Source organism: Nannobrachium achirus (genome assembly GCF_963921795.1).
Source record: "Nannobrachium achirus genome assembly, chromosome: 6".
Classification (NCBI taxonomy): Eukaryota; Metazoa; Chordata; class Actinopteri; order Myctophiformes; family Myctophidae; genus Nannobrachium; species Nannobrachium achirus.
The window spans coordinates 43,242,298-43,265,503 of record NC_137815.1 but is presented as its reverse complement, the minus strand read 5'-3'; the positions used below and the strand labels follow the sequence as shown (position 1 = coordinate 43,265,503).

The window sequence follows — 23,206 nt, the reverse complement described above, 5'->3', positions numbered from 1 at the left end:
CTTACGACCCCGCTCATGAGCCGACCCCCAGTCCCAAGAAATCTGGTGAGTTTCAGGAAAGATTGGCGCCTGTCATTGCATCATGGACTTTACTGTACTGTATGTGTTGCACTGTATGGGGGAGGGGGATCTGGCTCATTGATAAGTGCGCTTGCCTGTCTGTAGTATGCAGACCGTGCATGCTGCCTTGCCTGGAGTCATCCTCTCATCTCCTTTGTCTTCTCATGCGATAGAGACCAGTGGACGAGCCCGACTGTGTGATCCGGGTCAAACGTCATTTTTACTAGAAAGACCCTGTACCACTGTATCGAGATGGACTCTAGACTTTGGACTATAACTTATTTTTCTATTGGAAATTAAAACTTTCTTTGTGACAAAGGGCAACATAGTAAATAGTGACCCATCTTTTAGGTTTTCCATCTGTTCAGATTTTGTATCGATTTAGTATTAGTTTACATGATATGTCGGTGTAGGTTTGATGAGTGCTGTTAAAATTAATTTTAATGGATCAATGCTGTTGAGTCTCCTGAGTTGAGTATCCTTTTTTTTTCACTGCAGGCAGGATACTGTATCCTCTCTTTATTTACAAATACCGGTGTTTGATACCAGTAGGAACACAGTTGAGATTTGTTTCAATGCTAGTAAGAGCAATAATGCTGGGGAACTGACAGGAACTGACATTGCGGACAAATACTGAAGCCTAAATAATTTAATTAAGGTATGTATTGAATGAATTATTGGATATTCTACTCACTGCATGGCTAAATGGGCGCCTATCCTTCACCCCTTTGTACTTAAATCAGAGTTGGACATTTTAAGGAACATTTTACTTTTATTTTGTGATTGAATTGAAAACTATATGTATTGCTAATTTGCTGTGTTCACACAGTTTGGGCCTCGTTCACTAACAGTGCTTGAACCCTGTGTACGAACATTTTCTGCAACATTTTGGCAGTATTCAATGTGTTCCTACTCTACGAACAAATTTAGAACTGCCTGAGACCATAATAAGTATGCAAATATCATATAGACCCCAGAGTCTGAAAATGTGAAAATTAATTTTAATATAGTATTAGAAATTGTACATAATAGGCAAAAGATTTGTTTATTTGAGTGTGTAAAAATGGAGCAGGATTAATGTATAGCATTGCTTTTGGTGATGACAATTAACTGTATAATAATGGTAATTAAATCCAAAAATGTTAGTGGATAAAACATCTATTATTACAATATAACTGGCACATCTCCAGTGGTTGGATTTTGTCTCCCTACTCCAGTGGTTCTCAACCTGTGGGTCGCGACCCCCAGGGGGGTCCCCAAATTATTTTGAGGGGTCCCCAGATGATGAACTTAATGTGCAACATTGTTTTCTCACTCAACAGTAAACAAACCAACATAAAGTGTAGTGTATAGAGGGTTAGGGTGCAGATAACATTTATAAAGTGACAATTTAAGGACTTTTTAATAACTCTAAAATGACAAATTAAACATTGGCCAAATTATCACAAATATTAGAGGCAGAAATTGTGAAAATAGTAGATCAACATGCTCGCAACGCCTCGCGTTCACAATAGAACCATGTCATACAAAATGTAATCTAAAAATGTTGTCAGGGTGGGGGGTCCCCAGTTAAAATATGGTTATTTTGGGGGTCGCGGCCTGAAAAGGTTGAGAACCACTGCCCTACTCAACCATTGAGGAATTTAGACCCTTTTGTCGGATAGGACACCTACTGGTTTACAAATTGTACTGCAGTGCAGTGTCTGCAATATCTCCCCTGATCAAACAGTGGACAGGAGTAAAGGTTTGGTCTCCCATGTAGTAACCCAGGTGAGAATCTCTGCATCTCACGTCAAAAGTTAAACTTAGGTTTGTAGCTTTAAATAATATAATAATATAAAAACATTAGTTTGTTTCCACAATCGACACCAAGGGTTCATATTTTATATTTTTATAGTTTTAGTGCTTGATGTGAACCGACTTTTATAGCAGGTGTCTTTAAAGGATAATTTGTTTGTTTTTTACAACAAGGGTGCATATTTTAGATTGTAATTAGAGAAAAGAAAATATGAGTGTTAAAATGTTTTTAGAGATTTTAGTATTTTGATTTCAGTGGGTGGGGGAATGCGTACAAGTGGCTAAATATGTATTTTTAGACACAATAAGCTGACAATTTCTTTGTTACTATTTACACCAGCCCCCATAAGTCACATCTGCCCATGAAAGATTGCAGCGCATCTTGGGAATGGCTGGGCTTATTGTGTCTAAAAATACATATTTAGCCACTTGCATGCATGCAAATCAAAATTGTCAAAATCACTAAAACGATAGAAAGAAGTAAATGAAAACATTTTAACACTCATCTTTTCTTTTCTCTAATGACTATCTATATTATTAACCCTTGTTGTAAAAGAAAACTAAGTTGACCTTTAACGTTTTTCAGGCCAAGGCCCTGAGAGCGAGTGATGAAGCAGGGACCCCCACTATATATTGTTTAACATTGTGTTGCAGATTAAACATTTTCATAGGTGTCATAGACTGCAGCATAGACTTGGTTGGCAGCACTATTATCAGTGTTGTGTAAATTCATATTTTGTGTATTATCAGTGTTGCGTAAATTCATATTTTGTGTATTTTCAGACATTAGTTAACCACTTATTTAACCACTATTTAATCAATACTTAGTAAACTTGACCGTGGCTCTGTACTTGGTCTACTCTTTTTTCCCCCTCTATACTACTACTACTACACCAAATCTCTTTTTCCGGCTATTATTCCCCCAAGAATAGGGATGCTTGGGTTCAAGTGGTTAATGTAAAAAGATAAAACAAAATAAAGGTCCTATCATAAAATAGATTTGGCGGACGCCAGTAGTAACTCTGAGGACCCACTGTTGAAGACCCATGCTTTATAGTGTTGAAAACAGGCTATTGTCAGTTTACTTGAAGCATACTCAAAGCCAACATGTTCTAGTCAGCATGCAGTCCCATGGACAGGTCACATGGACAGATCCTTTCAGACAGTAAAAAAGCTCCTCTCTAACATAATTCAAATGCCTTGACCAACCACCCACCTCCTTTTCTCACACACTGACCACTGTGAAGACATGTCCAGACAGCTTAAGTTTTCTCTCCACTTCTCCATCTCTCCACCATGCTCTGAGCCTAGATCCTACCACCGGCACATGCCTGTCAACAGGCTCTGCTCTGTGCATAACTATAGTTCCGGGTTTCCAGAAGGTGGCGTACCCATTTCCTATTCCGCTTCATGTCCTCATTATAGCTTCGTTTGATTGGCTCGACAGCAGGTTTGATCAGGAAACGCAAATGTCACAAGGGTTTCCAGTTCAAACTGCTGAGCCAATAAAATAAAGCTGTGGGAAAATAAAATGGAACAGGAAACGGGAAACAGGTACAGTACAGAAACCCTGAACTACAGCCCTTAGAAGTATTCTCATTGATTCACAAGCAATAACAAAATTGGCCAGTGTGCATCTGCCATGAATCTAGTGGTAATTTTGCATGTGCACTTATTTTGTGTGCAAAGTAAGAACTTTTCTATGCATATATATTATGTTAGTGAATAAGACCCAATGTTCTGTTCTGCAGGAGAAAAACATTTTGTTTCCATTGCTCAGTTGATGGCAGTGGATTAATTAGTGGAACAGTAGTAGAACCTGTAGATTGCTGCCCACTACGGTCAATACAACTTGATCTTCATTTCGTTTCAGTTTTGTATTATACAAAGAATTTAATTATGAACTAAGTTACTGTAGGTATGTTTAGAGTAGTTCACAACATTGTCAGCAGGTTCTTGGCTGACCTTTGATAACAAATCCACGAGCATTAGTGCATTGGCAGTGACTCGGTTTGCTTATTCTTTTGGCTCTTGATGTGTTGTTCTATTTTTCGATCATCATAAGTCCACTGAGGCTTTGATGGGATTTAAAGTAATTTACTTTTGAAAAGTTTGCCCTTCGGCTCTCCAGCCAGGCAGAACCAAAATGTGCAACCCAGGAGTGGTGTCCTAACACTGGTGCTTGATGCATGTGAATGCCTTCTCCCTCATGCTCCTCTCTCTCTCTCTCCCCAGTGAAGATGCAAATGGCATGATAGGTCCCGTCCTTTATTCCTCCTGTTCCTTAATCACCAGCCAGTCACCTGAATGCTCCCTATCAGTGTAACCCTGCCATTGTGTGCCTGTCAGGGGTGGGTGGTGCTGGGCTGTGGTGTGCGACTCTGATTACAGAATGCATGGCTGTGCGCTGCCCCAAGCAGGAGAGCTCTTTTTTTTTCATGGGAGGAGCAGTTGCTATTTAAGGAGGTGGTTGTGTCCTGCTGCCTCCTCGCTCTGTCCGCGGCCCCACTTTTCTCTTGCTCCGAGCCGCGCGGCTCGCCGCGGCGACAGCAGCAGGAGGAGTAGGGGGGGATGTTTGCGGGAGGGTATGGTGCGCCTGGCCCCGGGGTGGGTCCCCCGGGGCGGCGCAGGTCAGCACGATCTTCTGTCGACCACCAGAAGGCCCCGGCCGCCGTTCGCAAGAGTAGCAGCACCGGGAGCGGCAGCGGCAAGATGCTGTCCATGTCGTACAGCGAGAGCATCCGGAGCGGCATCAGCCGCTACCACTCGGACCAGGGGCTCAACCAGCCTCGGCCCACCGACCCGGCCGAGCTGCAGAGGCTGCGGGAGCAGCGCATCGCCGCCCAGATCAAGAACATGGAGGACTTCCTGAAGATGAACGGCCTGCACCTGGAGGAGTGTGTGTCTTACCAGACGGGCATGAAGTACAGGTAAGAAGGACATATGGCAGAGCTTTGATAGAGAGAGCTGGCCCGGTCCTGAAGGGTCACACTGGTGGGGCTGAGTGCAGGTGAGAGTGGCTGAAGGTTCAGAGATCCACTAAAAGGACAGTGGGATTTGGTAGGATGTGGAGGGAGAGCTCCTCCTGTAAGTTGTTAGGCGTTTGAATTTGCAGCATTTCAGATGATATCTCATCTATATACAGTATATCTTTTCGACCTTGCTGTTGATTAGATTTCCACAAGAAAAAGAGATGGATAATTGGAGCGTGTGTAATCTTTCCAGCTGCTAATAACCGTCTAGTCTTGCCATGTCCTCTGGCCAGCCTCCTAAGGCACTGGTTGTAGTTTTATTTTAATCATCTAGGTCGGCAGCAGATTTGCCAAACTGAATAGGAAGGACAGACTGTCCATAAGGATTTACCTGACCCCTTAAATTCCCACTCAATTCTGCTCTTTTTCCCCTTGAATGAGCCGAGATATTGTCTGCCCTCTCTCTCTCTCTCTTGTGGCCTTTCTCTACTTGCTGCCGGCTTCTTACCAGCTGCGCGTTCCCCTTTAGACTTGTGCAGAGCCACGCTGACCTGTTATGTTGAATGGAGGAGTGAGCTGTCAATCTGTTCTGGTCTACATTTCAGAAAACCCCAACATTTGTCTACAGACAAGGTTACAGGTACACGTGTCAACCTCCTCACCTGTGCGTACTCCTCATACTCTGTGCACCAGCAGCTGTATATTTGCCATGCAGTCACCTCAGGGGCGGGGGACGGGCCTTGTGGTGGAGGCAGGCTTGGCGGCTGTTGTTTTGACTCATAATAGCTGATGTTGTTATTGTCATACAGACACGGATAGCCTTCATCACACACAGGCTTGGCTGCTGTTGTTGTTTTCCACGAGAGAGCAGGCACCAGGATAAGACTATGGGCGCCTGGGCGGCTGCTGTTACCAGGGGGGCCAAAGGTGGTGTGGTTGTACCGCTGTTACAGACAGGCACTGCAGTGTTGTATGTCATTAATGCTGGCCCGTTGGCCCGTGTATGGACGTCTCACCGTGGTTTAACGCTCAGTCAGTGACCCGTGATACGGAGACAGTCTTCTTCACCCACTGCTTTGGGTTGGAGCATGTAGAAAGGGGGAGTCGGGTTACACGCCGCATGTTGGGTGACCTCCCGAATACATCAACCTCGAATCCTTATCACAACTGCTACTATTTCCCAGAACCATCTTTTATGTCTTTTATTATATAGGACTGTCTCTGAATGGAATCCTGTCTTGATTCATAGCGCTTGGGTGCCCGGTTGGTGTTGTATTTAACATTGGTGTTGGTTTTCCTCCAGCTAGTTCAGCTACTACTTGTATCCTGATCAGCTGCAATTCTGTAATTGTCACCGCAATTGGGTCAGCGGTATACATGCAACCTCTGTGACTCATCATTATTTCAGGTCTGTGGTGAGGTTCTGTAGCGCTACTATTGAGCTGCCTTAAACCGTATGCAAATGATGGGGATGAGGTAGAAACTGTTAGGGAATACAAGTACGTGATGATTGATTCGAGGTTGTCATGGAATTCAAACACAGATGCCATTTACAAGAAAGGTCAGCAGCGCAGACTGAGATAGTATAGGGTGGATGAAATCTGAATGTACTTTTCTTGCGATCCATTGTAGCGAGGCTATGAGCAAAATAATGGTCCGTTCAACTGGAATCAAGGAATCAAACTGGGACGTTGCTGATCAGGGCATTGTGACATACAGTATGTGGTTTGCACTAGGGCTGCGAATCTTTGGGTATCCCACGATTCAATTCAGAAAAGATTATTTTCCGATTTAAAACGATTCTCGATTCAAAACGATTCTCTATTCAATTCATAGGATATCAGGATCTAGTATACTTCAGTCTGCTGGCATGAAAGCAGAGTACATTTACGTAGCTTTTACAATTGTAAAGGTTTTATCAACTTATTGCAATGATGTAAACACACAAAGGTAAATCCAAGACATGTCTGATTCATTCGTGCTTGCACACATTCTTTTGTACTTGTACATACACAACATAATATCTTCTTAGTCTGACACTCAAGCTACTTCTCACAGTTACCAGAACATTACATTAAAGTAATAAAACTGCTGTAAAAGAAATAAAAAAATGTTTTGGAAAATGAGAATCGATTCTGAATCTTACCATTTTTTAGAAACGTGATTCGAGTTCGAAACGATTTTTTCCTGCATTCCTGTAAATAGTATAAAAAATCACACCCGTGTGAAGTGGAGCTGTGTGTGTGTGTGTGTGTGTGTGTGTGTGTGTGTGTGTGTGTGTGTGTGTGTGTGTGTGTGTGTGTGTGTGTGTGTGTGGATCATGTGTACCGATTTTTGTGACATTTGAAGAAAATATGTAGGAAAAGGAGCAAAAAGTGTGTTTTGGAGAAAATTCAAGATGGCGGAAAATCTATCCTGGCGCAAATGGGCGTGGCCTATATGGGGAGATGCGTCATGGCCCAAGGAATCCAGGGAAAAAATATTTTTAATTTTCCGACCTACGGTTCAAGAGTTACAGGCCAAAACGTAAAGTGGGGTGTTATGGCGCCACCATGCGGCCAAATGACACAATTATTTTTTATTTAATCCTTGAAATCATTATGAACCTCCTCTCCAAGTCTTGAAACTCTAGCCCCTATGGTTTGTGAGAGACAAATAATTGAATGTGAGTTTTTGCGATTCCCATTATAAGTCAATGGGGAAAATTAATTCACTAATAAATTAATATCAATTAAACTATAGAACCTTTCTCTTAGAAAAGTAATAGCCCACGATTCCCGAGTAAGCCGGTCGATTTGACATATGGCGCGAGTGTGTGGTGGCAAAACTGTGGGACTAGTGGCGTGCCGAAGTTTAGGAAGTTCAGGCTACATACAGACAGACAGACACACAGACAGACAGACAGACACACACACACACAGACCCACACAGCCACGTATAGGGAGCCTGTGTTTCACACAGCTCCAAAAATCACACCCGTGTGAAGTGGAGCTGTGTGTGTGTGTGTGTGTGTGTGTGTGTGTGTGTGTGTGTGTGTGTGTGTGTGTGTGTGTGTGTGTGTGTGTGTGTGTGTGTAGATCATGTGTACCGATTTTTGTGACATTTGAAGAAAATATGTAGGAAAAGGAGCAAAAAGTGTGTTTTGGAGAAAATTCAAGATGGCGGAAAATCTATCCTGGCGCAAATGGGCGTGGCCTATATGGGGAGATGCGTCTTGACCCAAGGAATCCAGGGAAAAAATAAGTTTAATTTTCCGATCTACGGTTCAAGAGTTACGGGGCAAAACGTAAAGTGGGCCGTTATAGCGCCACCATGAGGCCGAGTGATGTAATTATTTTTCGATTCATTCTTAAAATCATTATGAATCTCCTCTCCGAGGTTTGAAACTGTAGCTCCTATGGTTTACGAGAGAAAAATACTTGAAAGTGATTTCTTGCATTGTCCCATTATAAGTCAATGGGGACAATTAAGCGTCGTTTTTTGCCGATTACGTCGGCATGGTAAGGCGGATCGGAACGAAAGGTAATAGAACACCATTCCCGGCCGAGCCGCACATTTTGATGTATATATTGCGCGAGTGGTGTAAATGGTGCGGCACTAGTTACGCGCCGAAGTCAGGCTACATACAGACAGACACACACACAGACACACAGACCCACACAGCCACGTATAGGGAGCTGCACACAGCTCCAAAAAGAAACTAAAATTGTCCATGTTTCCAGCAAAATGGTTACTCATACTTAGAGCAGTAGAGCAGTATGTTGTAAAGGTACGAGTCCATTTTACTCAAAAGGGGAAAGCTCTCACCATTGATACAACATTGGTGGTATTTGGATACAATTAATTCACCAGTTGCCATCAGGACAACAGTATACTGTATTGTACCAAGGTTACAAATTTGGTCTCAGACATTACTTCAAGCACCACAGTTCTTTATGTAAATGCTGCGTATGTTAAACATGATAGATGTACATAGACTACACCATTACTTGATTAATCGGATAATTAAAGTGAACATGACATGAAAAAAACATTTTTCTATTTTGTATGTTTTTTTTTATCTTATCTGGCCTCAATTACACCAAAAAAAAAAACGAGATTTCAACATGCAGTCGTTTCTGTGTGGTCTTGTATTTTCTGCATAATTAGGCTCTGACGCGTGGATCCACTGCCTTCGGGCTGTTACGTCATGGACAGTTTCATGCTGTCTCTCTCCTCCACCCTCTCACCGCAGCCCAAGATTATATGAGGAACATCTACATAAATTGTCCTTTAATAACAAATACAGGCCTATAAAATATATTTACCCATTTGGATATCTTATTTACATAAATATCCTTCATATCAAGTAGTCAGTTTATGCTTTTGTGAAATAATGAAAATCGCTATGTATCGCTATGTATTTTCCGCCCTGGCTGGGTCCGTGGACAGCGCCTCCCTCATTACCGACACTCTGTGTCTGCTGTGTCCGAGGACAGCGCACTGCTCCCCGGGCAGAGCCGTGGAGCCTCCCTCCCTTTACCGACACTGTGTGTCTTGAGGCAGCCGACTATGAAACTCCACGCTGCCCTGTCCTCCCCCCACACACACTGGCACGGCGGCGAGCAGACAGTAAAACACTATGATAACACAAGCAATAGGTGGTTCTCTAAACGGAGGCATTTAGCCAAAATATGTTACTATAATAACTACAGAAGGACTGTGAAGTTTTTCTGCAGCGCGGAGCGGAGCTATTGAAACGTTACCGCGGACGGTCTAAATTGAACTCCGCGGGGGTACAGATGTAACCACAGAGATCCAGTAACCTCGGTCCCGGGGTAAGAAAAAACACTCGCGACTCTCGATGCTGTTTGTGTGTGCCTCGTCAGGGCTCAGCTCAGTCTCTGTGTGTCAGTGTGTGTGTGTGTGTGTGTCAGAGTGTGTGTGTGTGTGTGTGTGTGTGTGTGTGTGTGTGTGTGTGTGTGTGTGTGTGTGTGTGTGTGTGTGTGTGTGTGTGTGTGTGTGTGTGTGTGTGTGTGTGTGTGTGTGTGTGTGTGTGTGCGTGCGTGCGTGCGTGCGTGCGTGCGTGCGTGTGTGTCAGTCACAGTGTGTCTTGTACCAAAGCAAAGCAGCGAAACACATGCATCGCGTCTGCGAGCATGCATCTCTCGGTCATTGTGTTAGAGCCGGGGCGGACCTCTGTGTGTGTGTGTGTGAGTGTGTGAGAGAGAGCGTGCGTGCGTGCGCGTGTGTGGCCAGTGGCCACTTTGGGTACCAACCATAGTTTGAGAACTGCTGGCCTATAAGGGCTGAAGTGATTGATTTGTATTAATAATCAAAATCCAAATGATTGTAGTGGAGAGATAAAGTGCATTTGCCTCTGAGATGTAGTGGAGTAGAAGTATAAGAATTGAAAATTGGAAATACTCAAGTAAAGTACAAATACTCAAAATTGTACTCAAGTACATGTACTTACTGCACTATACTAATATTTGTTAGAATGAGTGGGAGAGAGAGGCTCCCCTGGTGGTGAATATAGAGTATTTCAGGTGACAGCCCTTTTTTCATGACACCTAAACAGGGCTCATAAGACAGAGAGACCACGGCCCCATGGAGTGGATTTTCAAGTTTAAACATTTTAAAACATGTTTTTAGGACCAGGGCAAAGACTTTTATGATTGGTAAAAACAGAATGTCATTTGACCTTTAAGATTTTTTTTTATATAACAACAGTACAAACAAATTGACCCTATAAAATTGTGATTTATTATAATCGACTAAATATTTAGTCTGACTTAAGATTTAAGTGGATGTCACCATGCTCATCTCCAAATGTGGGCATTGTTTCAGCATGCGGCTGTTACCATGGTGGCGACACTGTGTAGTATCAGTGATGTCAGCATGCAGACAGATGGCGGACGCCGGACGGACAGACAGACATTCATTCGATACATTAATAGTTAATGGTATGGTATTTTATAAAAGAATTATCGTTGATTTGTCACTTTTACAACAAGGTCTAACTTATAAGGATTGTGCTATCATGGAATGAACAACACAGCTAACCCCTGCTGAGAGGTGTGTGTTAGCCACAGGCGTGTGACTGGCACCTCTGAGCATGTCTTGTAACTTTGTTGAGTTTGTGTATGCTCCATGCAGCAACACTGCCCCTAGGATAAGGCCTGTGCAATTGGGAAGCTGGTGTTTGTCATGCAGATGACACATTTGCTGGCAGGTGTGTGCCAGTCACAGGTGTGTGACTGGCACCTGAGCATGGGTCCTGCAACTTTGACATCTGTCTTTGGTACATCTCTGGAAGAAAGCCTATAACAGGGGCGTCACAAGGGGGGAGTGGGGGGAGTGGGACTGAGTTACTAGGGCCCAAGGTGGAGGGGCCTTCATTATTTTATACTTTAGCTATTAAAAAATAGCAGATATACAAGCTTACAGCGCTGCACCGAGTGCTGCGCTGCGAGCTGGTATATCTGCTATTTTTTTTATTTGTGAAAATGTGTGCAAATCTTTGAATATATGTATTTTTTAAGCGAACATTTGTAACTAAAATCTTGCTTCTGCGGGGTCCCTGGAACTAAATATTTTGAGATGGGGGTCCGTGGCCAAATACATTACATTTTGGGGGTCCTTCACATGAAAAAGTTTGAGCACCACTGACAAAGAAAATCACAATTTTTCAAAAATAGCAGATCTACAAGCTTGTAGAGCTTGTATATCTGCTTTTTTTAAGTTAAAGCACAAAATAATACATAATAATGTGTTCCCAGTCTAGGGCGGCTTGCACCAAGAGGGATTAAATAAATCTTAGTTTAGGGTTAATCAAGGGTTTGTTGATCTAGGTTTTATTTTAAATCGAGGTGCGTTGCACCACTTAAATTTAAGCATTGCTTAACAAATCTGTGATTAAACCCTTAACCTGTGATTAAAACCATAAACTGTGATTAATTCATGGTTTAAATGTCCTCCATCTTGGATTTCCAGTAAACAAACTGGAATATACTATTCTCTTGAGCCTAATATCATTAGCGTTACTCTTTTATTCACTTCTAGGAGAATGTGGGCAGGCCTATGTTAAGAAGAGCGCCTGCAGCCAAAACAAAAAAATATATATAACGCTCCGTCATACGACGGTGACGCTCGGACGCTACACAGTGCGGTGCGGCGCTGCGATGCGATGCGCGGCGATGCGCGGCTATCTAGGAAGCAAGAAAAGACCACAGTTTTGATCACATTCACTTTTGAGTCAATTATGAAGCGATTTCGAAAATTAAAACGTCTCCATGTTGCTTGGGAAGTCCACAAGCTTCCATGACAAATGTCTGTATTATGACCCTGTAAATATTTAAATGTTCGCTAATTTAAAATAGCCGATGTACAGTACTACAAGGATGTATTGAAGACAACAATATGATGAGATGTTTGTTTTCAGCTGTGAAATGCTGTCCACAGCTTACAGTTTCAAGCTTGCAGGCTTGCTGTGAGGTTTCCCTCACAGGAGGGGGACCCCCATTCATGTCAATGGCATGTTTGCATTTAAACCACCTCTACAGCAGGTTTAAAATTAATCCCTTACTGATGTTTAAATCAAAGTTTAAAGTAGTGGTGCAACAGGATTAACAGTAATCCAGGTTTACAGTGAAAATTCAAACCAAGATTAAAAGGATGGTTTAAAACTAAACCTGATTAATGAAAACTAGATTTAAGGTTTGGTGCAAGCTGATTAAAAGATAATTCTTGATTTAAACCAGTTTAAGGCTTAAACCGTGTTGGTGCAAGCCGCCCTAAATGTGTTAAACCCCCTCCCCCTATAAGAACATTCATGGGGGGCCCGCAGTGAATCCTTGCACCCAGGTCCCAGAATTTGTTGCAACACTCCTGTGTGTCACACACCTGTGACTGGCACCAGAGTGACTGGCAGGTCACTCAAAACAAGAGCGACGGCGCTCGGGTGGCGTAGTGATAAAAGTCCCTTCCTACTGTACCACCACGGAGGATGTAGGTTCCAATCCACCGTGGTGCAACCAGCTTTGTCGGGTGTCTACACCAACACACGACCGTGTTCAGTCGAGGGAAGCCGGCGGGGAGGGTGATAATTATTGTCATTGCACGTACTCCTATAGACCATATATTCACACAGAGGCCATGTTGGCATTTTGCATTGAAAAAAAACGGGATGGCAACAGGGTGGCATTTCAATGACTTAATAGCAAAATGGCTGCCGTGTGAATATGGTCTATGGCAGGGGTCTTCAACATTTTCTGGCCAAGGAGATGAAGCAGGGACCCCCACCACATGTTGTACCAGTAAGACTCCCTAATCAGGAGAGATAAGCGACCGTCAGGTCGCATACACAAACTTTAGAAGGCAATGGTAGCCAATCAGGAGGGAATATGGGAAATGGGACAGATGCATGTTGATGACATGACTCTAGAGTACCGCTTTGCTTGATTTTAGGGCAAAATCTGTAGGAGTCCAAAAATGTGTTTTGCAAGAATCGGCCTCATGGTGGCGCTAGAAGAGGGCCAAGTGAGGAATGAGGGGTTGTGGTTTGACAGCCAAGGAGTGTGTTTGCAAAGTTTGGCATGGATCGGGGGAGCGGTGGCGGAGATATGAGTAGGGCAAAAGTGTGACGTGTGACTGACAGCCGGTGGAGGTTTTGATAGTAACTGCGACCTGACGGTCGCAATAAAACTGTGTTGCAGATGTTCATCGATTTCATAGATAGATTCATAGACTTGTTTGCCAGCACTGCCGTCAGTCTATGTTGGATTCGTGTTAATGTGTTTTTTCAGACATTTAACCACTTAAATCATCGATACTTACAGTATTAAACTTGACCTTTCACATTGTATTTGGTCTGCTCTTTTTTTTTTTACTTCTACACCAAACCTATTCGCCAAAAATAGCGAGGTGTTGAGAGCTTGTAGAACGAAATTCTCCTCAGAATAGGGATCTGAGGGTTCAAGTTGTTAATTTAAAAGAATGATCCTATCGCACAAAGATTTGGCGGCCCGTCTGAGGACCCCTTAGGGGTCCCGGACCCCCTGTTGAAGACCCCTGGTCTATGGCCTGGGCACCTGTCAGAGGGGAGTGTTGGGTGAGAGGAGAAGGCTCTACGTCCTCCCGGTGGGGGTTCCTCACTGGCAGGTGAGCCAGTAGAATACAAGTACAACAGCTGTGACAACACAGAAATGTGTGTGGGGAGGAATCAATTGGCATAACGAACGACTACATTGGGAGAAAAAAGGGGGCAAAAAATAATGTTGCACATTCCGCGATTGTGAGATCCTTACAAGCTGTACCTTGTTTTAAAGATTAATCAACGATAAAAATGATATAAAATGCAATACCAATTGGCGTGTGTGTGCGTGTGTGACTGTGCGTGCATGCATGCATGCGTGTGAGCGAGTGAGCACTTGCGCGTGTGTGTGTGTGCGCGTGTATCTATATATTTATTATTTATATATGTGTGTGCGTGTGTGTGTGTGCGTGTGTGTGTGTGTGTGTGTGTGTGTGTGTGTGTGTGTGTGTGTGTGTATATGTTACAGTATGTTTGGGTAACTCAGGATGTTCATTGTAAGAGCGCTTGTTTTGTCGTTCACCACACACTAATCACCACCAGATGGCGACGACAGCCATTCACTAGTGCAGGCGCTGACGTCACTCGTTTGCGACTCTCTTTCTTTATTTACTAGCCTAGCTCGGCGGTGTTTAGCCATTAGCTTAGCCATTAGCTTAGCCATTAGCTTACTATGAGCGTTTATCGTGGACTTGCCCAGGCCTTACGGCCTGGGCATAAATATAACGATTGCATTCACCACGGCTTCGTAACTCGCGCGGCCGGCGGAGCGCCACTCCGCGGCGCTCGGGGGCGAAGAGCAGGACCAAGGTCCGCTGGCCTTCGCGCCGCTTGCAATGTCGTGGACAATCGAGCCGCTCCGCCTGGAGGACCGTACTGTTTCTCTAACAAACCGTGACATATATATACATACTGTACATACATACATACATACATACATACATACATACATACATACATACGTACATACGTACATACAATTTGCCCCTGTTAGCGTATACATCTAGAATAGCAGAATGGGATTTCTTGTTTTTGTTGTTGGCTTTGAATGGACTTAAAGATAGGGCAGTAGATCTTTTTAAATGCTGAAAACTTAACAATAAATAAAATAAATTGAAAATAAATATGTTTTATTCATATTGTACATACATTATTGGAAATGTGTACATTTATGATCTTGATCTGCTAAATCCAGCCCCAAATGTCCTATAGACAAGGCTGTGATGTAGGGAGTGGTTGTAGCATTACCTTGCTGCTGCTTGACCGCACCACTCGACAAATGCAATGCCACGTCTTACATTATCAAGCCTATTTACTCCGGTGTACACTGCCCACCTGTGGTGACACTACAAAAAGGGCAGCCTGCAAAAAATTACAGTGGCCTATAACGACCAGCGTGCACACATAGATATCAAAAAAGGGCCTGAGCCCCTGCCCTTTTATCCGTCTGTAAAAAGTGCCCTCTCCAGATCATGGTGTGTTTTTACTGTGGTGAAAGAAATTGATTATGCTTAGTTCAGTGTGGTATTACGCACCGAAAATAGCCGACCTCCAAGCTGCTATTTTCGTTACAGTATTTTCACCTAAAGGCCCTTTTCGAAATTTCATCCCCTGCCTCTCTAACATTCTCTGCATGTCCCTGATAACGACTGCATGATGAGACTACTGCTCAAAGCCACAAGATTCTGTAGTGCAATTGTTTGTTGAAATCCATGTATCCACTTGCCCTGTGGTGTTAAAAACCTGATGTATAGATGTACTGTGTGTGTAGCTTAGCAAACTCTGTGCGCAGTATCATTGTAGCACTTTCTAATCCTAAAAGAGTGCTGTTAGGCTGTCTTCTAAGCTATGGAGCCACTGGCGCTCTAGCCTGTATGAGAAGAGATAAGGCTCAGCTGAATATCCTGCTTATTTGTCCCTTGTTTGTTTATGCTTTGTTTATTTATTGTTTTTTTGTATATGTTTTGTGTTCTGCACTATAGACCCCCCTCTGTGAGTGTCTTGAATATCAATATACATTTACCTTTATATTTAGCTGTAAGGCTTCCAGAGCATTGCAAATAGAGCTGTGTACAACTAGCAACTTCCCTCACTTGTGATGTCATTACTGCGATGTCAGTGACGCTACCCGGCACCATCACTTTTTCAGAACTTTTCCTGTTTTAAGTAATTTCCATATAATTATATAAAAAAAATCAACTGATATTGTTGTCTAGATATTCTGTGGTCTGTAAATATTTGAAGTTGCTCTACCTTTAATGAGCAGTGCTGGAGTACGTAGTGTCTCTCAGCTTCCACAACAAACAAGGTAAACCAACAAAAACGCATCTGTCGTCTTGGAAAGATGTGACACAGTTCTCTGTAGAGTCTGTAGCTTTACCAAACAGGTCTTGTTATTCGAATGAAGTAAAACGATTGCGTCTTTTCCATCACAATGGGCTTGAAACAAAATCCTGTCACTCACCAGGCCCATTAGGACTCCGGAAAACTTTCTCCAGTGTCCGTGTTGTCAGACAGACAGAGTCAGACAGTGGGCTGAATCAGCCATCGTATATTGAGGCCAGACAGGAAGCCCTGAGTCTCCTGTTAGGAATCTGTGGGGGATATTGTAGAAGAAGTATTGATTTCTCCAATGACTTCATACTAATGGACATGGTAATGACCTCCCTGTAGTCCGTTGCACCTTCATACAGTACGTCTGACCTTCACCTTTGCCTGAGTGATGCTTTTCCTAGCCCCATCTCTGACCTCACCCATCATTGTAGTTCACCCCGTAATATAGCGATGGGTGGGCTCACAGATAGGGTTAATCCTTTCCTTGGTTTTTGGGGGGAAGATTGACACTTCCCATTCTGTATATTCAAATGTATTGTTTATACCCCATGTTTGCTAAGCTTTAAGGTATTTGTAAATGTTTCTTAATACTGTTAATTCAGTGTAATGTAACAACCTCACCATGACGGATTCCTTGTGAGTAGACATACCTTGTAGTTGTAATAAAGGAAATGTGTATATTTCCTGGATGAATTCACAACCCTATTTTTTACCATTGTAATAACCCTTTAATGAGTAGCCAAGTTATTGCGACCGTAAGGTCGCAGTTTAGTATCAAAACCTCCACCGGCCGTCGGTCGGTCGGTCGGTCGGTCGGTCGGTCGGTCGGTCACACGTCACACGTCACATCTTTGCCCTGCTCATATCTCCGCATCAGTATGACATCACACTGCTGATGATGTGGCGTGACATCACGCCACATCATCGGCTGAGGACTGTGTGATGTCATCATATCTCCATATATGGAGACATAAGTTGCTCATGCCCAAATATGGGCTGGTGAGGTCAGACTTAGTGTGATGCGTAGGTTATGTCCATATATGGAGATTCAACTTCAATGAGTATATAAGACCGGCATTATCTACCGACAGCTGCTATAAGCCAACCCTGGCGATAAGGTCTGAGTCGAAGAAATGCTTCTTTCCTGGCAAGAATTGCCCCTTTATACTGTAGGGCTCGTTTGTGTATTGTATGACATCACGCCACATCATCGGCTGAGGACTGTGTGATGTCATCATATCTCCATATACACAGAGACATAAGTTGCTCATGCCCAAATATGGGCAGGTGAGGTCAGACTTAGTGTGATGCGTAGGTTATCTCCATATATGGAGATTCAACTTCAATGAGTAATCATGGCAAACTGTCAACTGCCCGTATGTCTTGATAATTGGTAAAACAAACTTTTGGCCTATTTGTGGAGATAAGCGACCAACGGTCGCTTATCTCCCGATTAGGGAGTCTTACTGGTATAACCAGCTCAGTTTGCTTGTGGTTAGAGTGTCCGCCCTGAGACTGGGAGGTCAGGATTCGATCCCTAGTCGGGTCATACCAAATGGGACCCAGTGCCTCACTACTAGGCACTCAGCATTAAGGGTTGGATTGGGGGGTCCCTGCAACATGCTAGCATCATGTCCAGGGGGTGTACTTGTACATCAAGCTGCCTCATGCTACAGAAACAGCAGATAGGCTCCTGCCCTATGGTCTCATGGCACGGCAAGGCTTACTTTAATTCGCAAAATTAATTTGATTATTTGGAAATAAACATTCAAAGCTTCTGAAAATAATTAGGCTACAAACAATATAAGTATAATGCCAATGACATTGTGGTAATTGTCTATTCTATTTAGCCTAGACACAAGATTAAAGAAGATTACATTTTCACACAGACATAATGAAAACGTACCATAATGCACAGAAAAAAATATATTGTAATAATATTGAATTACTTTTGATGGAAAGTACCAATTTAGACTGAGAGTAACATCTCCAAAACTGTGACGGATGGTCTCTCAATAAACCACTGACAACATAACAGCCATCATATTTCTGGTACTGATGGCTGTTCACCACTAGATGGTGGACAAGTTCCACTTTATCTGTAATGGTGCATACAGTAGCTACAGTACTTTTCACTGTGTATGTACAGTACAGTATGTTGGAATATCTGGATCTTTGCTTTGTATAAAATAGCTTTTCGGCATGCAACATGTCATACAACTAAGTATAAATCAGGCTTTTGTTGTTCTTGAGCTGCCTCTGACACCCTGTCACCAAATTGCTGCATATTAGGGTATTTGGCTTAGTCAATTATTCTGTGAAGCCTTGGATATTCATGGATATTTCTTTGTTTTTGTTGCATTACCTCACGGTGGAAGGAGAATCCAGAAACGAAGAACATACTTGATGAATTGAAGAACATGATGAACAACCGCAAAACTATTTGTTTATTAACAGTTTGTTTTAATAGTTTCATATTAGACACAGATTTTTTGTCAATTGTCTTTGTTTTTGGATCCTTCATTCACTGTGAACTATTGCAACAAGAAAGCCATTTGAAAGGGTGAAGCATTTCTTTAAACCTCATCTATAATCGCATGACAGAGTTTATGCTCATCGAAAATAACATATTTTCAAGCTGACAACACAACACCGCTTATAGGCTTTACTCTGTCATTTAGTGTCAAACCATAGTATGATTCTTTCCCAGCCTTTCTCTTCCTCTCAGATAAAGGACATTATACAGGCTTGCACATTAAAAAGTGATGGAGACATGGCATCACACCCAGGCAAAAATAATGGCTATGGGGAAGGACCCGAACATTTTACTTCGGATGGATCATTCCGCCTTTTCACTTCAAACACCGCACACAAATTACACACACAAGCACGCACGCACACACGCACGCACGCACGCACGCACGCACGCACACACACACACACACACACACACACACACACACATACACAGTTGTAGAGCTACTGTACTGTACAGTATCTATTCATGTGAAAATTGCTGTGCAAAAATGTACTGTACTGTTTGTTGTACTGTTGATCTAAAGCCTTAGTCACCTCTCGTGTGTGTGTGTGTGTGTGTTTGTGTGTGTGTGTGTGTGTGTGTGTGTGTGTGTGTGTGTGTGTGTGTGTGTGTGTGTGTGTGTGTGTGTGTGTGTGTGTGTGTGTGTGTGTGTGTCTAAAGCCTTAGTCACCTCTCGGGGTGTGTGTGTGTGTGTGTGTGTGTGTGTGTGTGTGTGTATTAGCCACAGGGCATTGCATTGGAATGACATACCTACTAGTGACAAGAGGAAGTGGGAGCTCGCCTCCGCTCAAGCCTTTCAGGCTCTGGCTGGAACATTGTACCGTTGTCTCTTTGCATCCTGTAAAAGTTTCTGGCTCAATAACACTTGGTACATTAGTACAAAATGTTTCCATTTATCACTGAATAATGCATGAAGCTTTGTTTTCTTGAAAGTTCACCTTCATACTCAGGCTGTTTTTTTTTTTTGTTTTTTTTTTCCTTCCTCGAGGTACACAGACAAGATAAAAAGCTGAACACTGTATAATATAATACCCACACATTTATTTTGAATGTTTTACATGCAATGTAATTCCTAGTACCTAGATATTTGTACAAAATATGGCCAGCAAGGGTATCCACAAGTTTCCGATGTCCCATCGTGCATTGCACAGCAGGTTCCGGCATCGGCAGCCGAGCCGATCTACAAGCTCACAACGGTCGCATCTGCTACGTGACGTGAGCTTGTATGTCAGTTCTCAGCTGTTTTCTACATGGTTACCGGATGTGTCCCACACATAATTCTACAGTAAATTCCTGCAGAAACAGGTGGATAGACGGATTTATTGTTTACCAACATTGAAACTGCATGCGCAGGTGACTCTTTCATGTAATCAATTCCCAACAGATTTCCAAACCTGTTATTTTGGAGGAGCGCTGGTTTCATGTTCATTCAACCTCCTCTTGAGTGTTGGCTGGTGAGACGCGCCTAGCGAGACATATATACTTCACCCTGCAACGGTATTCCGCACCGAGAACAGCTGACATACAAGTTCACAACCGCGTCGCGGATGCGACTGTTGTGAGCTTGGAGGTCTGCTATTTCGGCCGTCGCGGGATGGAGCATAAATTAGGCTTGATGGGCTCCAGCTGCACAAGAGCAGCTCTGGTGCCGTGATTATGAGGAGCGCTCCCTCCGTTCTAATGACGGCGACTGTAGGAGTAGTTTTGAGGACAACTGCTTTGAATTGCTATTATTGTTTACACACAACAGAAACTAAGGATTATATATTTCAAGAACAAGAAATCACATTAAAGATCCAAAGCATTCTTCCTCCACACTGGGAGAAAAAACAGCATCTGAACGTTTAATGGGATGCATTTTACACATGAGGCTGGTAACCACTTTTACTTTGCATCTTATGAGCGGCCGGTTTCTTTTGTCTCCGACATACTGGTTCTTATCAGTGTGACGTCTATAAAATTCGTCTGTGATAGTCTTACGGCATAAGTCTATATTCGACTTATGTTGTTCCCTGCCACGCTTTCTGAGAGATTTTCACTAGCCTTTGAAAAATCATAGTATATTCAGCTTCGCTCCGATCAAGGTGCGCACAGGTGCGATGATCCGCTCCAAAGATAGCCGCTTCCGTGTCCACCTCGCTTTCCACAATTTGTCCCATAGACTAACACTATGAGGCTTTTCCACTTTTCTTGCCCTAAAAAAGGGCAACACTGTTTTTTGTTCCGGTGATGTCATCAACGTGTCAGGTGACCTTCCGGTTACCCCGGAAATAATTGGTGACCCATAAGCTAGCAAACATCCAGCGTCAAAATGCGGAACTAGTCAAACTCGTCACGCGGCAGCCTGGACCATTGTAAATAACTCGCCAAATTCATTCGATGGCATTAAATTAGTTAATTTCAAGGACCCCGCAGGTTCATAGACATTAGGCCACGGATCCACCTTTGATATATGATATTATTTTTATCTCTGAGACCCCAATCTACACTGTGCACTCTTCAGTTACAGAACCGTGAGTGTCCATTTAGTTCATCATAACTATCAATCATTTAGCTGGAGACCCATCACCCCTGAGGGACCCCAGCCCACACTTTGAGAAAGCTCCAAAGCTTTCATGCACATCTCTGCGATGTGCGGGCCACTCTTCTTCCTGTGCTGCAAATTTAATGCAGAGGAGAATTTAAAACACCTGAAAGAGTCTTTCAAATACCCATTTAACTATTTAGTTACTACCCACGACAATGAGCCTGGTATTGTTTTCACTTGAGACAGTCACGTGTGTGTGTGTGTGGTGTGTAACATCTACACTTCTGTGGACAGGTTTTGTCACTGCAGTAGTGTGCAAGATGCAGTCACAAAACTTTACTTGTGTTGTTTCAATTTCAAACTAAATTTTACTCACATCACAGATTTACAGATGGAAAAAAGCGATGTAAAAAATATATATAACGTGCATCTTCTATACATAAGGTGCATACATAGCAATCGAATGACACAGTTAAAGTAGCAACATATAATAACAACGGTGACAGTGGGCGGCAGTGCCAGTGCAGCGGTGGGGCACATTGCAGTCATTTACAGTAGTAACTTTTTCATGTTAGGCATATTGAATACATCTGGCACAGTTTATCTGTTTCATGACTTCCCTCACTGTGTTCCATTGCTGTATGCACACCGATTTGGTGTCATAGCTGGTGTGAATTACGGATGTGGTCAGTGTGTGGACACAATAATTTGTCTTGCATGACCTTTTTTCTCTTTTCTTTTTTTTTTTTTACAAACACAGATGATGACGGAAGTAGCAGCTTTCTGTCATAAGCTGCGCCTCCTTTGATTTAACTCGACACATTTTTCCTTGATTATCTGTGTCATTATTGATTTGTCATTTGGAGATTGGGCTCTCCCCTCCTCCCGTCTTGCCCACCTTTCCCTGCTGATGTCTATCCATCCATGGACTACATCATTTTTTTCTGCTCTACTTGCTCTTCTGTTGGTTCCCATTTTCACTCTCTTTTGCCCATTTATTATTAACCTCTTAAACCCTATATACTTGGTTGACCCAGGGGTCTATCACCTCCTACCGGATGTGCGCCCATTTTCGCCAAAGGTTTGCATATTATTAGAGTAGGGTCTCTTGGGTTAAAGTTATTAAGACCTCACTGACCTCAGGCAAAGTACTCTGACTCAAGACATCTATCCACGAGTTTCCAACGCCCCATAGTGCATTGTGCAAACGTCTGCATCGAGGTTCCGCCGCCGATTTACAAGCTCACAACGGGTTGCATCTGCGACGCGACGTGAGCTTGTATGTCTGCTGTTAAACCCGGAAGTTTGGTCCTGATAGTCTCCAGTAAACTCCCGCGGAAACTTGTGGATAGTCTTTGCATAACTTTGTCAATGTTGTGCTTGTCTTTTGTCTCATTGCTTTTCTCGTCTTCCTCATGTGTGCTTCCACTGTTCTTCACTCTCACTCTGCTCCACTGCCCTTTTATATTCTTTCATTGATTTCTGTTCATGTGCTCGATTTCTCCCTGTTGGTTTCCGTATACAATGGCGTTAGCATTCGGAGTGTGGTCCTTTCTACTCGACCTGCTATCTCCCCTCAGCCCGTCCCTCAGCTATTTTGGCGTCATGTCAGAGTGTCATCGAAGAGAACCTTGGCTGGACCACCGGAGGGGGCCGGGCTCGGACGCCGATGCCCCCACTGAATGTCCACGTCAGGCATTTTTCCCACGGAAAGTCAGTAACCGTAGAGCAGAGTGGGATCGTGCCAAGAGCAGTTACCTGACCATGTGATAGGCATCTAGAGACTATATTATGTACCACAGTACAGGCGCATGTGACATTAGACACACACACATACTCCCAGAGGCCATGAAGGCTCGTCCACAGACAGCTGAGAAAAACGGGAATGAGAACCAGCTGTTTTA

General features: G+C 43.2%; 1 protein-coding gene across 4 annotated transcripts in view; it reads left to right on the top strand.

Annotated features, from left to right (window-relative positions):
- The window catches only part of kcnab2a (potassium voltage-gated channel subfamily A regulatory beta subunit 2a), a gene marked incomplete at its 5' end in the record, with an annotated part of 158,047 nt that overhangs the window by 79,597 nt on the left and 55,244 nt on the right, over window positions 1–23,206 (top strand). Inside the window, one exon of one of the 4 annotated variants that reach the window (XM_080727818.1) lies at window positions 4,429–4,787. The exons of the other annotated variants lie outside the window; for them this stretch is intronic. Within the exon in view, the coding sequence (XP_080583944.1) occupies window positions 4,429–4,787 (359 nt within the window). Of the gene's footprint in view, window positions 1–4,428; window positions 4,788–23,206 lie in introns of those variants that run through there. 4 annotated transcript variants of the gene reach the window in all.